Source organism: Scyliorhinus canicula, chromosome 1, assembly GCF_902713615.1.
Source record: "Scyliorhinus canicula chromosome 1, sScyCan1.1, whole genome shotgun sequence".
NCBI lineage: Eukaryota > Metazoa > Chordata > Chondrichthyes > Carcharhiniformes > Scyliorhinidae > Scyliorhinus > Scyliorhinus canicula.
In genome coordinates this window covers 281,632,175-281,651,421 of record NC_052146.1, presented here as the reverse complement: position 1 = coordinate 281,651,421, position 19,247 = coordinate 281,632,175, and the positions used below count along the sequence as shown (strand labels likewise).

At 46.9% G+C, this 19,247-nt stretch overlaps 1 protein-coding gene across 2 annotated transcripts in view; it reads left to right on the top strand.

Moving 5' to 3' along the window:
* The window catches only part of fmn2b (formin 2b), a 499,858-nt gene extending 480,842 nt beyond the window's left edge, over positions 1-19,016 (top strand). For both annotated transcript variants that reach the window (XM_038814212.1, XM_038814205.1), the window contains one exon: positions 18,863-19,016. In XM_038814212.1, coding sequence (XP_038670140.1) covers positions 18,863-19,016 — 154 coding nt within the window. The remainder of the gene's footprint in view (positions 1-18,862) is intronic.
* The last annotated feature ends 231 nt before the right edge of the window (positions 19,017-19,247 follow it).

Sequence of the window (19,247 nt, the reverse complement as noted above, 5' to 3'; positions counted from 1 at the left end):
GTGCACTATCTACAAGATGCACTGAAGTAACTCACCAAGCTTCCTCAGGCAGCACCTTCCAAACCCAAGACCACTGCCATCTAGAAAGACAAGAGCAGCCGATACCTGGGAACCCCACCACCTGGAGGTTTCCTTCCAAGTCACTCACCACCCCGACTTGGAAATATATCTCCATTCCTTCACTGTCGCTCAGCCAAAATCCAATAACTCCCTCCCTAACAGCACAGTGGATGTACCTACGCATTTGGTACTGCAGCAGTCAAGAAGACAACTCACCACCACATTCTGAAAGGCAACGAGGGGTGGGCAATAAATGATGGCCGAACCAGCGATGCCCACATCCCATAAATGAATAAAAAAATAAAATGATGTCGACTGCAGCGATTGCACATTCTCAACACTCTCTGGGTAAATCTGTTTTCACAGTTAGATGTACAGTGAACTTCGTGTTCTCCACCAACGACATTCTCTGCTCGCTGAAGTTTCTCTTGGGTCTGCTTTTTGAGGGGAGATGATTCTCAAACCCTCAAAAGCTGGCACTAACACATGTACCCGTCAGTCCCACTCTCAAGAAATGGGTAAAGATTGTTAAACTCATGGGCAGTTGTTACCGGGGTCTCCCCTGGCTTCAGTCCCAGCCCTCTACTATGTTCCGTCGCAACATGTTTCCTTGGCATTGCTCACTAGATTTGCACCTCTCAGGGGAGATCCACACTTGCATTACCATGAGATTATCTAGGAGCTTCCAATCAGAAACTGATTGAACTATTTTGTAGTTCCAACTAATTAAACTAAAAGTATCAAGAGGGGTCGCTCCTTAAAGAGGCACTGCCCAAACAAAAACAAAAATCAACAAACTATTTTAAAAAAATCATCAAATAAAAGGTGATTTAAAAAGTCGATGAAGCACCCCAGACCGTTCGGTGCCCACCGAGCATGCCCATAATGACAGTAGATACCGCATGCCCACTCTCCAGGGACAGCCAGCCGCGAATGAAGACGTGGAAGAGGAGAAGACAGTCAGGTTAGTTGAGGCCAGGCGCAGGAGCAAGTTCAAGAGGAGGTCATTCTCCTTCTCCGCCTCTCTCTCCGCAATGGGTACCTATAGATCAGGACCGTGAGACTGAAGTGCAAATAAAACTTGAATGGAAGGTTTGATACAAAACTAAAATCGAAGTGCAGCATAAAACATTGAATGTAGGCATGGTTCACGGACTCCACAAGGCCACAAAAAGGCAGGCATCTTGGGGAGTCCATGAACCAGTGCAAACAATAGTTGCTGTGTGCAGACCTTCCACCTCAGCTCTCAAGAGGACTCAATAGAGGAACCTCCAGTGTGAGGACTGCCGGACGGTAACAAGGTGAGGACAAGGAGGTGAAAGATGTGCAGCAGAAATCCGTACAGGAAACCCCTCTGTGCAGTGCGAAAACCATTGAGATTGTGGAGAACATGGATAACGGGCATTTTTGATTAACTAGCACAACTCTTTCCCTGCGCATGTTGGATAATAGAAATTTTACTCTGCTAGTAACTATTTACGGACTTGGGCAATAACGTTGCAGACTTTTTGATGCCTATATCCAAATCAATTCCTCTGTTTTGCGTGAGTGGGTGAAAAGCATTGTATGCTGCCTGGTGATATGCAAGTTAGCACCCAGAATTTTGCACAAAATACCTGATCTTGGCCAGGAAGTTGGGAGAGGAAAGGTGAGGAGAAACTAGATGTTTCCATCAGGAAGGAAAATCAATGCTGTTGCTCTCGTTAGCACTGATCAAGTTTAGGAACAGATACTTGAAAAATGCTGTTCAGAAGAGGGAACCGATGGAATGAGATACAAATGAACAAATAAGTTGCAGCTTTAAAGATTTTACTCGATGTCTTCTGGTTCCCTAGAATCCCTACAATGCAAAAGGAGGCCGTTTGGCCCATCACGTGTGCACTGACCCTCTGAAAGAGCAAGCACTCTACCTAGGCCCACTCCCCTGCCTTATAACTGTAACCCCATGCATTGATGATGGCCAATCCACCTAACCTGCACATCTCTGGACTGAGAGGTAACTGGAGCAGCCAGAGGAAACCCATGTAGACACAGGGAGAACGCACAAACTCCCCACACACACACACACACACACACACACACACAGTAACCTATGGATGGAATAGAATCCAGGTCCCTGGAGCTGTGGGACACCAGTGCTTGCCACAGTGCCGCCCGCCCATGCTGTGCAACAGATGACAGACCACTTGAATGTATCTTTTGCTTTTATGGAGGGACTAACACTGCATTGGTCACTTTAAGATGTCTAGTGATTGCGGAAGGTGTTATATAAGTGCAGTCTTTTGGTTTCAGTGAATTATTTTAATGGCAGTTTCGTAATGCAATGGACAGTTAGATTGTTGTTCCCGGATCAAAGGATTAATTTCTAAACCACAGTTTCACAGTGTTGTGAATGATGTCGCCATATACTGGGCATTTGAAAAATTATCACCCGTTCAGAATGCTAAACTACAGACTGCGTTAAGGTGAGGACAAACTGAACTGTTGAAACTTTGCTTGATCACTTTAGAAATAAGGTGATCATCTTGAAAAATATAAATTCTTTGAGATTAACCGTTTCCCATGCGAGATGTTTCCGTGTAAAATAGAAATTCAGGGTGAAAGGGTTAAAATCCAAGTTCATGCTGGTGCAATTGTACAGAAGAAAAGCTTTGTTTAAACGTTTTGCAGACTGCTTTTGCCATTACTGAGTCACTCTAACCGCCACTGATGCCAGCAGTAAACTTTTAAAAGGCAGTTTATAATGCCAGTCCACTTTATTGTACCTTGAACGCAGAATTTGTAATTGAACGATTTGGATGTTCGGTGCAATTTAGCCTTCATGTAAAGAAAATTCCTTTTCTTTTCTTAAGGTTAAATTCAATATGTAGTGGGGTTGATTCTTTTTGCATCTGACAATTCTGTCGTGCCAATGTGGGCCGTTAAAAGTGAGGATTAGTTACTTCTTCGCAAGCATGTACAAAGAAATAGCTGAGGGGGAGAAAGGTCAGGCAGGCACAAGGAAAAGTAACAGATTAGATGAACCGAGATTAATGTGATTAATGTCCATTGCCGGTTTAACGTGGAAAAGGTTGGCTTGTCTCTGGTTTTTGAAGTTAAATCTGGGATTACTTTTCATTAATCTGTGGGTAGTGGATTTTGACACAAAAGCCAGCCAGTGGAAAGGTGGAATATTTACATCAAAATAGGCACTTTATCCAAGATATTTATGAATAGGTGTTTTATGATCTGATGAAAGCCGGTAGGCATGTGTTTATACAGTGTAAGCAGTCAGACAGGAAAGGCTCCAGCCTGGCCTTACCAGAGATGTAACATTGAATGGTCTTGGCAATCTGCAAACAAATTACATCACTACGTTTACAATATTGATAAAATGTAATAAAAATGAGCACCCGGCACTTGAGCGGTTTTGCCTGTGTCAGGTGAAAGTTAAATGTTGGATTTACACAAAGCCACGTAGCAGTGTTTACAATTGCACAGACCAGATGTCTTGATTAAGCCATTACAATAACCAGGTCTGACAAGAAAATGGATTCAGTGCACTTACCTTTCTGTTTATCACAAAATGTTCACTAAACAGTGAAAGCCATAGATAAGCATTCAGTGCGCCTCTCACTGTCTGTCGGAACCCTACACAGCTGAGCTGTTCTTTGTTAAACGGATTAGACACTTTTAGAAGCATTATCACTTGTGGTTATACATTGTGAAATTATTAATAAAGTACCCTGTGGAAAATGTCAGATTATTTGAGGGAATCAAATGAATGTTTTTTTTTTGGTTGGGGCATCTTATCTACGAAAATGAAAATTGGATGACTCTATAAGAGTGGATTCCATTTGCTGGAGCTCCATTCCTAACATTGGTGTAGCGAAGGAGGTGATAGTATACCCTGAGTCCATTTTAACGGCAGAATGGGCATCAATAGGGAAAGATTGGTCTCGGGGTGGAAGCTATAGATTTCCAACCCCATTAATGTAGACATCCAGTCTGCTGCTACTTCAAGAAGAGCGGACTGCTCAGCGGCCAAAGAGCCTGTTTGTTTAGAATATGTAAATCCAGGGGCGGCATGTGGCGCAGTGGATAGCACTGCAACTGCAACGCTGAGGACCCGGGTTCGAATCCCGGCCCTGGGTCACCGTCCGTGTGGAGTTTGCACATTCTCCCCATGTCTGCATGGGTTTCACCCCCACAACCCAAAGGTGTGCACAGATTGGCCACGCTAAATTGCCCCTTAATTGGAAATATAAATAAATAAATAAAAACTAATTGGGTACTGTTTTATAAAAAAAAAAGTATGCAAATTCGAATCCAATTGCCGATGTAGGATGATCGCCGTTTTAGGGCAGAGCTTGTCTGAGCATGTGCTGTGCACCTGCCAATTATTTTCTCTGGTGATAGTGCCAAAGATGCCGAGGGAAAGGAAGTTTTAAATTTATTTTTTACGGGGCCTGGACGAGTACACGTGCTCCTTGGAGCATGCCAAAAAATAAGCTGAACTGCTGCCATCATGGGAGATTGTGGCACTGACCTGCTACTGGTCAGGTGGCTAACAGGCTTTCTGGCATTGAGCTCGCCTGGGGATCCCTGGGTTGTCTGTTTGGTGCCCACAGCTCACCAGGCCCATTGAAATCAGTTCCGGGCTCCAGAATGTCTCCTTTTCCCCGTCATATCTCCAAGCACTGGCATGGGGCACTTTGAAGTCTTTAGAGAGTGTTCAGAGCTACAAGATATGAAACAATCAACATTGCCTTCAGAAATCTCTTATGTTTCTCTTCACCTTCTCCCTCATACCAGTAGTTTGAAATGGGCATCCTCGCCAGAAAATAGGTGCAGGAGTAGGCCATTCGGCCCTTCGAGCCTGCACTACTATTCAATATGATCCTGCAAATTCAATATCCCACTCCTGCTTTCTCTCCATACCCCTTGGTCCCTTTATCCACAAGGGCCACGTCCAGCTCTCTCTTGAATATATCCAACGAGCTGGCCCCAATAGCTTTCTGTGGTAGAGAATTTCACAAGTTCACAACTCTCTGAGAGAAGTCTTTCCTCATCTCAGTCCTGAATGTCTTACCCCTTATTCTTCGGCTGTGACCCCAAGTTGTGGACGTCCCCAACATCGGGAACATTTTTCTCGCACCGTGGCTGTCCAGTCCCTTCAGTGAGTACCAGCCCAGTCCATCCAATCTTTCTTCATATGTCAGTCCTGCAGTTCGGTGCGTGTATATTCCAGGTAGTTTTAACAGGTAGCGAACATTTTGTTCCTGTATTGCCACGTAGTGAAATTGTCCAAGGTAAAGATCAGAAGCCACATCACATTACCCAAGACATCTTGTGGTGCAGCTTTTAGCAACAAAACAGTTAAGTAAATAATTGTAACTTATTAGCCTGTAATCACTGAGCCATATTTATTTACCTAAATAAAAAGGCAGTCACCCAATTAATAACTGCTTGCTGTATGTATCAGATTGAATCATTGAGTTGGGCTTGTGACAATGGTGATTTAAGAGGTGAAACAGCTCTACACTGTTAATTTTGTGGTGCTTTATGTCCCCAGTGTTACTGGCTTAATTTTCCCTTTCTCTGGGTGATCTTAGTGGACCACAGCACCTTCCTCCAACACCATTCGCTTTATTCTCTGGCTCAGCAAGACTGCCATCACCATTAGTTCCACTCACCAGCAATAGTTTCTCTTCCTGCACCCTCATTACTACCTTTAGAATTTACTCCCAGGATCTATCCCTTGCTGCTGCCTCTTCCACATCTATATCCTTGGTGCCATAAGGGGCTCGCCTCCACAGACATGCTGATAACATCAAGGTCTACCTTTCCATCACCTCTACCCTGTGCCATCAGACTGCTTGTACAAAATCCAGCCTTTGAGCCACAATTTCCTCGAATTAAATGTTTGAAACACCAAAGCCTACTTGCCATATTCCTCCCATCCATTGTCTCAGACTGATCATAACTACGGGCAGCCCGGTGGAACGGTGGTTAGCACTGCTGCCTCACAGCTCCAGGGACTCGGGTTTGATTCTGGCCTTGGGTGACTGTATGTGCAGTTTGCACTTTCTCCCCATGTCTGCGAGGGTTTCCTCCGGGTGCTCCGGTTGCCTCCCACAGTTCAAAGATGTGCGGGTTATGTGGATTGGCCAAACTAAATGGCCCCCAAGTGTCGAAAGGTTAGGTGGGTATGGTGAATGTATACACCTAATGCATGTATGATACTGTAACCTATAACCTATGACCTGGAAGTGGCGATACAAGCTGCTTCCAGGTACTGTACTGTAACCCTAGTGGGCTCCGCCTCTGGCTCCGCCCTCACCGGGGCCATATATAGACTGGCCTCCTGTGGGCGGCATTTATCTGTACAATCGACTCTGGCTAGGCAAGTTCATGATTAATAAAGCCTAATGTTCACTCGCTCTCTCTGCCTCTCGATGAGTTGAAGGTATAACAATTTATTAATCATCGGCAGCACTATGGAAGCCGCTCGAAAGCCAGACAGGCTCGAACTTGACGCCCGCGCGTCCGAAGCCAAGGAGATATTCGAACATTGGCTTTGATGCTTCGAGGCCTACTTCGACGCCTCCACAGCGCCTCCAACGGAGACCCTCAAGCTGCGACTCCTCCACGCTCGGGTGAGCCATCGAATCTCAGTAATGATCGAGAAAGCGGCCAAGTACAAGGCGGCGGTAGCAAACTTTAAGGCACATTTCGTGAAGCCCGTAAATGAAGTGATCGCCAGACACCTCCTGACTACTCGCCGTCAATGCGCCGGAGAATCGCTGGACGGGTATCTGGAAACCCTGACTCTACTCGCAAGGAACTGCAGCTATCTGTGACGGCGGCGGAACACATGAACTCTCAGATCTGGGACACCTATATGGTGGGGGTCCGCTCGAACTACATCAGGCAGCGCCTACTGGAAAAACGGGACCTCTGACCTGCGGGACACAGTAAAGTGAGCTACCTCGCTAGAGGTTGCCTACCAGAACCTCAGTGCGTTCCCCGTTGGCCTGGCGAACCCCTCATGGACACCCTCGTCGCGGCCCCTGTCGGACCCGACTAAGTCGCAGGCCTGCGCCGCACGTCTGCCAGCCCAGCCCGGGGAACCGCAGTGCTACTTCTGCGGCCAGGGCCAACACCCCCGGCAGAGTTGCCCTGCCCGCACAATGACGTGCAGTGACTGTGGGGGAAAAAGGGGCGCTTAGCTAGAGTCTGTCTGGGCCAACCTAAGGCTCAGAAATAGAAAACGCACCAGGCCCGACCCGTGGACTCGCAGCCCCACAGACCCCGCAATGTGGCTGCGTGCCGACCCGGAACGCCTCCAGCACCGCCCAACATGTGCGACCGATGGGGATGGCCATCTTGGTCACTATCTTCGCCCCAGCCCAACACGTGCGACTCATGGGGGCCGCCATCTTGTGATTCCACCGACCACACAGGCTACCCGCAGCTGGGCGCAGTCACTCTCGACCAGTCGCAGCCGAAACAGCTAAAGAACTCCATGATGGTCGTCCGGGTCAACGGGCATGAGACCCCCTGTCTTTTCGACTCCGGAAGCACGGAGAGCTTTGTCCACCCCAACACGGTAAGGCGCTGCTCCCTCCACACCTACCCAGCCTCCCAAACAATCTCCCTTGCCTCTGGGTCCCATTCGGTTCCGATCCGGGGGTACTGTATCGCCAATCTCGCGATGCAGGGTGCAGTGTACGCTCGTTTTAAGCTATACGTCCTCCCCCCAACTCTAAGCGCCCCCCCCCCCCCCCCCCACCCCCCCGGGCTCGGATTGGACTTTCAATATAATCACCAAAGCCTGACCTTACAGTGCGGGAGACCCTTACCCCCCCCTCCCCCCCCCCCCCCCCCCCCCTCACGATGTGGCGCCTCGTGACCCTCAAGGTCTCCCCCCTTCACTCTTTGCAAAACTCACTCCTGACTGTAAACCCATCGCCACCAGGAGCAGGCAGTACAGTTCGCTAGACATGACATTTATCAAGTCGGAGGTCCAGCGACTATTGAGTGAAGGGATCATCGAGGCCAGCAACAGCCCCTGGAGAGCACAAGTGGTTGTCCTCCAGACCGGGGAAAAGAATCGAATGGTTGTTGACTACAGCCAGACAATTAACCGGTTCACACAACTGGATGCGTACCCCCTCCCCCGCATAGCGGAGATGGTCAACCAGATCGCGCAGTACCGTGTGTTCTCAATGGTCGATCTGACGTCGGCCTACCACAAGCTCCCAATCTGCCCGGAAGAGTGCCACTACACTGCTTTTGAAGCAGCCGGCCAACTCTTCCACTTCCTCGGAGTCCCCTTCAGCATTACTAACGGGGTCTCGGTCTTTCAGAGAACGATGGACCGAATGGTGGACAAGTACGGTTTACGGGCTACATACCCGTACTTGGACAATGTGACCATCTGCAGCCTTGATCAGCAGGAACATGACGCCAACCTTCAGAGGTTACTCCAGGCCGCCCACTCCCTCAATCTCCACATACGACAAAGAAAAGTGCGTCTTCCGTACTACCTGACTAGCCATCCTCTGCTACGTCGTGGAGAAAGGAGTCCTAGGGTCCAACCCCAACCATATGCCCCCCCCCCCTCGCCACAGCCTCAAGGCCCTAAAGTGATGCCTGGGGCTGTTCTCGTACTACGCCCAGTGGGTCCCCAACTATGCGGACAAAGCCCGCCCACTTATTCAAACCACCAGTTTCCCCCTGATGGATGAGGCCCGCTCGGCCTTCAGGCGCATCAAGGCCGACATCACCAAGGCCGCAATGCACGCAGTGGATGGGTCCATCCCCTTTCAGTTAGAGAGCAATGCGTCAGACGTCGCACGAGCCGCCACACTTGACCAGGCAGGCAGGCAAGTCTTGGCATTCTTCTCTAGGACCCTCCACGCGTCCGAAATTCGACACCCCTCGGTCGAGAAGGAAGCACAAGCGATAGTAGAACCCGTGTGGCACTGGAGGCACTGCCTAGCCGGTAGGAGGTTCACCCTCGTCACCGACCAGCAGTCGGTTGCCTTCATGTTTGACAACGCACAACGGGGCAAAATAAAAAATGACAACATTTTGAGGTGGAGGATCGAACTCTCCATATACAATTACGATATCAAGTATCGTCCTGGGAAGCTCAACGAGCCCCCAGATGCCCTGTCCCGCGGCACATGCGCCAGCGCGCAAGATGACCGACTTCGGGCTATCCACAATGACCTCTGTCACCCAGGGGTCACCCGGCTTACCCACTTCATTAAGGCCCGCAATCTGCCCTTCTCCACTGAGGCGGTCAAGGCAATAACCAGCGACTGCCAAGTCTGCACGGAGTGCAAACCGCACTTCTACCGGCCAGATAAGGCCCGCCTGGTAAAGACCTCCCGGCCCTTTGAGCGCCTAAGTATTGACTTCAAAGGGACCCTCCCCTCCACCAACTGTAATATATACTTCCTCACCGTCATCGATGAGTACTCCCGCTTCCCCTTTGCTGTCCCCTGCACCGACATGACCTCGGCCACTGTAATAAAGGCACTGCACAGCATCTTCACACTGTTCGGTTTCTCTGTATCCGTCCACAGTGACCGGGGCACATTGTTCATGAGCGATGAGCTGCATCAGTACCTGCTCAGCAAAGGCATCGCCTCAAGCAAGATTACGAGCTATAACCCGCAGGGAAACAGGCAGGTGGAGAGGGAGAACGCGTCGGTATGGAAGGCCGCCCTTCTGGCCCTCGGGTCTAGAAGTCTCCCGATCCCCTGCTGGCAGGAGGTCTTCCCCGACGCCCTCCACTCCATCAGATCACTCCTCTGCACAGCCACGAACGAGACCCCTCACGATCGTTTGTTTATCTTCCCCAGGAAGTCCATCTCCGGGGTCTCCCTTCCACCTTGGCTGACAACTCCAGGATCAGTCATTCTCCGGAGGCACATGAGGAGCCATAAGACCGACCCCCTGGTCGAGAGGGTCCAGCTGCTCCACGCCAACCCCCACTATGCACCAGGACGGATGGCAATTTACGGTCTCCCTACAGGACCTGGCGCCAGCTGGTTCCCCTGCCAACGCGCCCTGCTGCCTGCCGCACCCCCAGCGCCCCGTACGCTCCCCTGGGTCTCCTGTATTGTCCCGCGCCAACACTGCCGCCACCCATCACCCTTCTGCCTACCCCCACACCCCAACGTTCTCCGACACGCCGGACTGAGGCTCAAGCTCCAGACACAACTCCCCTGGAGCCACCACCTGCAACAATGGTGCCCGCCGCACCTCCAAAGCTGAGAAGGTCGAAGAGAACGATCCGGCCTCCAGATAGACTGAATATGTAATGACCTCACGTGACCCCCGCTGGACTTGATTTTTTTAACAGGGGGTGAATGTATGATACTGTAACCTATGACCTGGAAGTGGTGATCCCAGCTGCTTCCAGGTACTGTACTGTAACCCCGGTGAGCTCCGCCTCTGGCTCCGTCCTCACTGGGGCCATATATAGGCGGCCCACCTATGGGCGGCATTCATCTGTACAGCCGACTCTGGCTGGGCAAGTTCATGATTAATAAAGCCTATTGCTGACTCGCTCTCTCTGCCTCTCGGTGATTTGAAGGTATATCAGTGGAATTATGAGAATAGAGCGAGGGAATGGCCTTGGCCAGAGTGCCTCTTTTGGAGGCTCAATACCGGCTCGATGGGCCAAATGGCCTTGTTCTGCACTGTAGGGATTCTATGATTCGATATTCCATTGAATCTTGAGCTGAGCTTCTAAACCCTTATCTTCATCATAAAGACTTGCCTAGTGCCACCTCTAATTTTGCTCAGCTCATCCGCTGATGTTCTCAACAACGCCTTTGTTACCTCCAGAGTGGACAGTTTTCCTGGTTGATTCCCTATCTTCTGTACTCCATAAACTTCAGCTCATTCAAAAATCTATTGCCTCTATTGTGACCCGTTCTCAGTCCCACTAATCAGCCACCTCTGTCCTTTCTCACCAATGTTGCCTTCAGGTTTTGCCTTGCCTCAAATCTTAAGATTCTCCTCTTCAAGTATTAAACCCCTCCTAACCTTGCTCTTCTCTGTCTCCACCCTACAATTCCTCTAACCCTGAGATTTTCTCCTTCCTCTGCCGCCTTATCCACTGGTGATTCGTTTGAGTTCAGCGAGTTCAGCAGCTGGAACTTTGGACAATTCTGCTAAGTGTAGTTCTCTCATTGACGGATGATTCCTAAATCTACCAATGACAGAGCAGTGTTGGCAACAAAAAAATTGGCTTTCCAAAGCATGTGAGAACCAGTGTTCGGATGTTACTGAACAGTGAATGGAACCAGGCTAAGATCAGATGAGGGCATCGCTGCTCTCTTTTCTAACGCTTGAGGCAGAAGTGAGTGCTGATGGGTTGAAGACTAAAAAGGGAAAGGATGGAAATGCTGGTAGTCTGAAATAGACATTAGGTCAGTCAACAAGGCTGCGAACCAACTGCATGATAATGGGATTCAAATAGATAGGTGCCATTGAGTAGATGGCTGGCACAGACACGATGGGCCAAAGGGCCTTTTTTTGTGCTGTAAAACCCTATGGGCGGGATTCTGTGCTCCTGCCTCTGTTGATGAGAATTGAAGCCACTCCACACCGCCGGGAAACCCATGGGAAACACGTGATGGGCCTTCTCCTCGAACTGCTGCAAACTTGGAGTGTTGCTACTCCCTTAAAAATCAGGTGAGGATTCCAGAACTTTAACGCTTGACTCGAAGAACAATGATTACATGTACTTGGTAACGTGGTGTCAAGTAACTTCGCTGCAGTGCAAGATGTACATTGTACATAGTGCAGCCACAGAGCATGATGATAGTGGGGTTATCAAGTCCAATATTGGGGGTCACTAAATCAAGCCAACTGTTGTGACTTGAATAATGTCAGATTTCTTGAACATTGTCCAAGAGATGGGTGAGTGTCCCATCACCCTCCTGAACTGAGCCTTCTGTACAAGGGAGAGGTTTTGAGGGAACAATATGAGGCAGTGCACTCAACCTCTGCCCTACTCTTAGAATTTCATGGTGTTGAAATTGTTGATCCAGTTCCACTTCTGTTCAAAGGTGACCCCAAAAGTAGTTGTTTGTTTGGCAGAGATGGAGGGCAAATGGCGGCAAAGGCAGTACTGTTGATAACCGAGAGTAGGGTGCTTGATTTTCGTGTGTTTCACATGGCCATTACTCAATGCTTTTGGACCACAAAAATGTTGCACCACTTTTTTTCGCACATATTCAGATATAATGAGTGAGGGTTGTGAAATTGTATTAAGTTGTCTTCGAGCAGCTGGTGTGTAGTGGTGGTTAGAAAGGCTTCTGAAGAAAAACACAAATTGGAGTTGCTGGAACCTGTTTTGTTGCACTGACGCAGAGTAGTTTTCCCACAGTGATCCATGTCTACCACACCCGAATGAAAGGCAGCTCTAACTTAATACCGGTTCCCTATCCCCAAAAGGGAGGGATGTGCAACAACTGCTCATACTTACCTTTGTGACCTACAGTGAGCACAGGAAAATATCCGAGGTACTTCAGAGAGGTGGGGGAAAAAAAGGGATGTCATGCTCAAGGGGCATGGTCAAAAGCGACCAAAGAACGTGCAGTAGGTTGTGGTTTAAGGGTGGTGGCAGTTCTGGCGAGTGAGGCCTCGTCGATAGGTTCCAACTGTAAGGTGATAGGATGCAAAAGAAGCTGAATTTCAGAGGAAGAGAATTTAGTGGGAGGGGGAAGGACTGAAGGCTGCAATAGGGATTTAAGTACAAAAATTAGAATTTTATATTCGAGGCATTCAGGGAATGGGGTCAGTTTGCAATGTAGGCGAGTCGATACCTGTGGATGCAGAAGCTTGCAAATCTGGGTAGGAGACCATTGGAATAACCAAGCCTTCAGACAGCAAAGACAAGGGTGAGAGTTTCAGTCACTGATGGGGTGAATGAAGGTCAGGGGCAGAGGTGCGAGCATGAAATCCTCGCGACAGATCCATAAATTCACCAGTATTCTCCAAAATTGAAACGGTGGCAGAAGCTGTGTGTGGCAGTAAGTGGGATTGTTATTCCTGTTACAGTGAAAATTGTGCTCGGCCTGTATTTTAAGCTTTCAGTAGCACTGCCTTTATTTACACGAGGCACCTGTGGGAGAGGCTTCGTATCAGCCAGGCATCTGGACAAATAGTGCTGCATGCTTTAGCTGTTCAGGTCTTTATTTGCGAATAAACATGGGATTTGTAATTTTGTCCTGGGACCAATTAACTGCACATGTGGCTCTGTCTACTTGGCTATAATTAAGACCTCTTCTCGATAAGTGGTTCCATTCCATGAATATATGTGGTTTGTAATACAAAATGTCAAATTACTTTCCCTATTTCACTTAGTAACTTTATTTATTGGGCACCTTGGAGTCTCCGCTTTTCCTTTTGGGTGATCTTTCTTGACTTCTGCTATGGTCAGGTGCAGCAGGTCTCCCTTGGTGTGTTTAATTTCGACTTCAGTTGCTTGATGGGCCAGATAAGGTATTAAGCAAACTTAATCCCAAGGATAAAAAAATATAAATGTCGTCACAGTCCCAGAGGATCACGGGCAGTTCTCTTTGAGTGCTGACGATTGGTGATTTAACCTGAGGATCACCACACCTCGGGTGAGGGGCAAAGTTGAGAAGGCAGGACCTTCATGAATAACCTCAGCCAGTGCGGCATCGCTCCACATCACGAACCAGCTGCCCAGCCAACTAAGCTAACTCCCCCACCCACAACCCCCACCCCCAGGGTAAATAAATATTGCCTGTCTGTAGCTAAAGGAAATCCTGCCACTTTATTCAATGCAAATAAAATGCAAACTTGTGCAATGGCCATTCTTTTTTTGTTCCCCCATATACTGATGAGGTCAGTAAACTGACTGCAAAATTACAACTTCAGTGAATTGAAGTGATGAATCCTATAGATCATGAGTATTGCGGCCAGTGTGCCAATGAAGGAGAGGCATGGTCAAGCTCTTTAGCCTTCGTCGCATCACAGGGTTTTCAACTTCATTTAATTATTGTCACATAGACTAAACAGAATTGGCTACACATACTCGGCAGAGACTGCTGGCAAAACCTGAGTGAGATTGCCCACATATATTTTGGCTGAAGACACCAGCGAACATTTCAGTTTTGGCCCTTGTGGGCTCCACCATGATTGAAGACATGAATGATTGTGAAGTATCCTTCTATTTGCTTAGTTGCCCACCGCCATTCTTACCTGGATGTGGCAGGCTAGAGAGTTTTCCTCTCATCTGTTGGTTATAAGAACATAAGAACTAGGAGTAGGCCATCTGGCCCTTCAAGCCTGCTCCGCCATTCAATGAGATCATGGCTGATCTTTTGTGGATTCAGATCCACTTTCCCGCCCGAACACCATCACCCTTAATCCCTTTATTCTTCAAAAAACTATCTGTCTTTATCTTCAAAACAGTTAATGAAGGAGCCTCAACTGCTTCACTGGGCAAGAAATTCCATAGATTCACAACCCTTTGGGTGAAGAAGTTCCTCCTAAACTCAGTCCTAAATCTACTTCCTCTTATTTTGAGGCTATGCCCCTGGTTCTGCTTTCACCCGCCAGTGGAAACAACCTGCCTGCATCTATTCTATCTATTCCCTTCATAATTTTATACGTTTCTGTAAGATTCCCTCCCCCCACATCCTTCTAAATTCCAACGAGTACAGTCACAGTCTACTCAACACATCCTCGTAATCCAACCCCCTCAACTCTGGGATTAACCTAGTGAATCTCCTCTGCACACCCTCCAGCGCCAGTACATTCTTTCTCTGGTAAGGAATCCAAAACTGAACACAATACTCTAGATGTGGCCTCACTAACACCTTGTTCAGTTGCAGCATATCCTCCCTAGTATTAAATTCCATCCCTCTAGCAATGAAGGACAAAATTCCATTTGCCTTCATAATCACCTGTTGCACCTGTAAACCAACACTTTGCGACTCATGCACTAGCACACCCAGGTCCCTCTGCACAGCAGCATGTTTTAATATTTTATAATTTAAATAATCCCTTTTGCTTTTAGTCCTACCAAAATTGATAACCTCGCATTTGTCAACATTATATTCCATCTGTCAGACCCTAGCCCATTCACCTAACCTATTCAAATTCCTCTGCAGACTTCCAGTATCCTCTCACCTTTTGCTTTGCCATTCATCTTAGTATCGTCTGCAAACTTCGACACATTGCACTTGGTCCCCAACCCCAAATCATCTATGTAAATTGTGAACAATTGTGGGCCCAATACTGATCCCTGAGGGACACCACTAGCTACTGATTGCCAACCAGAGAAACACCCATTAATCCCCACTCTTTTTTTTCTATTAATTAACCAGTCCTCTATCCATGCTACTACTTTACCCTTAACACCATGCATCTTTATCTTATGCAACAACCTTTTGTGTGGCACCTTGTCAAAAGCTTTCTGGAAATCCAGATATACTACATCCATTGGCTCCCTGTTGTCTACTGCACTGGCAATGTCTTCAAAAAATTCCACTAAATTAGTTAGGCACAATCTGTCTTTTATGAACCCATGCTGAGTCTGTCCAATGAGACAATTTCCATCCAGATGCCTCGCTATTTCTTCCTTGATGATAGATTCCAACATCTTCCCTACTACCGAAGTTAAGCTAACTGGCCGATAATTACCCGCTTTCTGCCTACCTCCTTTTTTAAACAGTGGTGTCACGTTTGCTAATTTCCAATCCGCTGGGACCACCCCAGAGTCTAGTAAATTTTCGTAAATTATCGCAATTTCCCTAGCCATCTCTTTTAGTACCCTGGGATGCATTATATCAGGGCCCAGAGACTTGTCTACCTTTAGCCCCATTAGCTTACCCATCACTACCTCCTTAGTGATAACAATCATCTCGAGGTCCTCACCTGTCATAACCTCATTTCCATCAATCACTAGCATATTATTTGTGTCTTCCACCATGAAGACCGACCCAAAAAACCTGTTCAGTTCCTCAGCCATTTCCTCATCTCCCATTATTAAATCTCCTTTCTCATCCTCTGAAGGACCAATATTACCTTAGTCACTCTTTTTTGGTTTATATGTGGCTGCTTGGATCTATCCAGGCTGAGTTTTCCTGCACCCAGAAGAAGATTCAGTGTCTGATATAAATTGGTGAGAGCTAAGGATTATACGCCATAGCTAATCAGTCAGCAGCATGAGATATCCAGTTTATTACATCTAAATCAGTCTATATACATCGTGCTTCGATAATCTCTGTGACCCTGTCTTTATGAGTTGGTGTGACTTAAGTAGTCCACTCCCCTCCTTCCTTTGGGAAGGTAGTGTTGGCCTTCTGAGGCTACACAGTTGAAGAACCTCCATCTACAGAAGAACATCTTCTGAATGAAGAAACATCCTACGCTGGTAACTGCATCGGGACTAAATCTCACCTCCTTTGATCTTGGTTATAGACATTCGATCATAGGGGTAAACTATTTCAGATTATCTAGAGATACCATTCTTATTGAAGCATAAGATTCTGAGAGAGCTCGAGAGGGTGGATGCTGACCGGATGAATCCCCTCGAGAACTTGAAGGCAAAGTTTAAAAATAAGGGGTCTCCATTAAGCTCAAGATTAGGAGGAATTTCTCTGCAGGGTCATTACCTTTGAAATTCCCTTCCCCAGAGAGCATTGGAGGCTTGGTTATTGAATATATTCAAGGCTGAGTTCGATGGATTTTTGATTGACAAGTAGATCAAAGATTATGGGCGGCTAACAGGAAATGAAGTTAAGACCACAATCAGATCCACCATAATATTGAATGGTGGAGCAGGCTTGATGGGACAAATGGCCTCCTCTTAGGAGGCAAGGAACGCAAAACTAAATTTATAAACTGCAGACTTGAGTGTTCTAAACAACATCATTTATATTAATTTCCAGAGAAATGTCCCCCATTCTACTGAGCAATCTGATAGGAACATGCTAGAAGTGATTGGTCTTTTTGGTGCTAATTATCTTGTCCAACCCTGTTGGTATACTTGATGACCTGCAAAGCAAGAAAACACCAGGCCATAAACTTGAAACTGTCCAATTATCCCCACCCACACCCGCACTTTCTCCTCTGTAGCCCTGGAAAGTTTACCATTACAAGTATATACTGTCTGTGTGGAGTCTGTATGTTCTTCCGGTGTCTGCGTGGGTTTCCTCCAGGTGTTCTAGTTTCTTCCCACAAGTCCCGAAAGACTTGCTTGTTAGGTGAATTGGACATTCTGAATTCTCCCTCCGTGTACCTAAATAGGCGCAGGAATGTGGCAACTAGGGGCTTTTCACAGTAACTTCATTGCAGTGTTAATGTAAGCCTACTTGTGACAATAAAGATTATTATATATTATATTACCCTTTTTTCAATGCTGCCAATAGACCATCTTCCACTATCCTTTCAGGTCATGCATTCCAGGTGATCAGAACTGAGGATTTTTTTTTTTTAATTCCTCATCTCCCCTCAGGTTTTGCCTGTCAGTTATCTTGAATATGATGTCCTATGCTTACCAACCTCCTACCAGTGCGTACACTTGTGCTTTTGTGATTTTTATTGATCTCGTTGGAGACAAGCACTTGCATTCAGCTTTGGGTGCAAGATCTCTCTATCTTTCCACGGACTGGCGTCGTAGATGTCTAGTTAATCATCAACTACCTGAGATTTCTAATGTTTCATAATTTGTTTGATTATACACTCTGCGAAGAGACAATTCCAAAATATACACATAGACAGGTAAAATAGCTTTGTGCCCCAATGGTCATTCTGATCCTTTTATGATCCTCTTCCTCCTATAATCTAATATGTACTTTCGCCCCATTGACCCCGAAGATTGTCTGAAAGAAGGTGGTCCAGATTTTATTCCTCAAACCTAGAAGGCACGATTTAACCAAATGGGAACCATGTCCCATAGCCAGCGCATTTAAACATGAATAGATCTGGCTGGTCTGATACGCCGAAGGCTGCCACTTTCGGGCACGGCTCCACTCTCATCCCCACCACTTTGGACTTTGCCTCAAAGAAGGCTGTCCAGTACCCAACAAGTTTGGGGCAAGACGAGAACATGTGGGCATGGTTGGCTGGGCCTCCTTGGCACCGTTTTCCCAGAGAAACATAATGTTATCTAAGTGATTCGGTTAGATATGCGGTCTCAGCGGGCAAAGCCCAGCTAAGGCCACACCTCGCTAGCTGAAACTCCTCAGTGGAGGGAGAGATCGGGAAATGCCGTCTCGATCTCTCAAGCCCCGGACTCCCCGCAAACCCCAACTAACTGCAAGAGGCTTCCCCCACCACAGACATGCAAAGCTAAAAGTCCAAAGACTTATTGCTTTCCCCACAATGCAGATCAAATGCCAGGTGTAAATGACTTGGTTTCAGAATTGAAATTATTGGGTCACATGTTTGGTATTCCTAATCTCCTCCCCAGTCTAAAACTCAATTACCCGTGTATAAGATCTGCTGGGACCATCTATTTTATCCTGTCTTTCAAAGGGATTAACACCTGAAGCATCCTTTTGCATCCAGAAGGCTATGGAGGTGTACATAACTTTAAACATTTGCACTATAGAATTGTCATGGTAACGATCATGTGCGTCAGTACTCATTGAACTGTATTTCTGAGTTCTCTCGGGTATTGTGAATTGAAACCACTTTAAGATTGTCTAAACATAATGCACTTCTCTTCAATGCTAATTCTTACTGACCGTTAACAGAAGATTGCAAGTGTTTGTCAAGCTTGTAATTTGATTATATTATTTCCTTTTGTCAGCTTCTTGGAAACAGCAGCATATTTTAGCATGAAGCCAAAGTCAGGAGATAAAGAAGTCACTCCAAATCATTTATTTACCCTGTGGTATGAGTTTTGTTCAGACTTCAAAGAGTACTGGAGAAAGGAGAGCAAAGTAATCCTGAAGGAAAAGTAAGTACGTTTAGTATTTCTCCTGTTATTAAGTAGTAAAATTGATTGACATTTTCCGAGTTACCATATTGGTGTTTTATGTTTGACAGCCAGGCATTTTCACCTCTCTTCAAAGGGGAAATAAGTCAGTGAGTTGTTCGCCTGACCAGGATTTTTTTTTTAAAGTACCTAATGCAGGTTTGATCGAGGAAGCGATTGTAGAAAATCATGTCACACTCGATCCTGGTCATGTCAT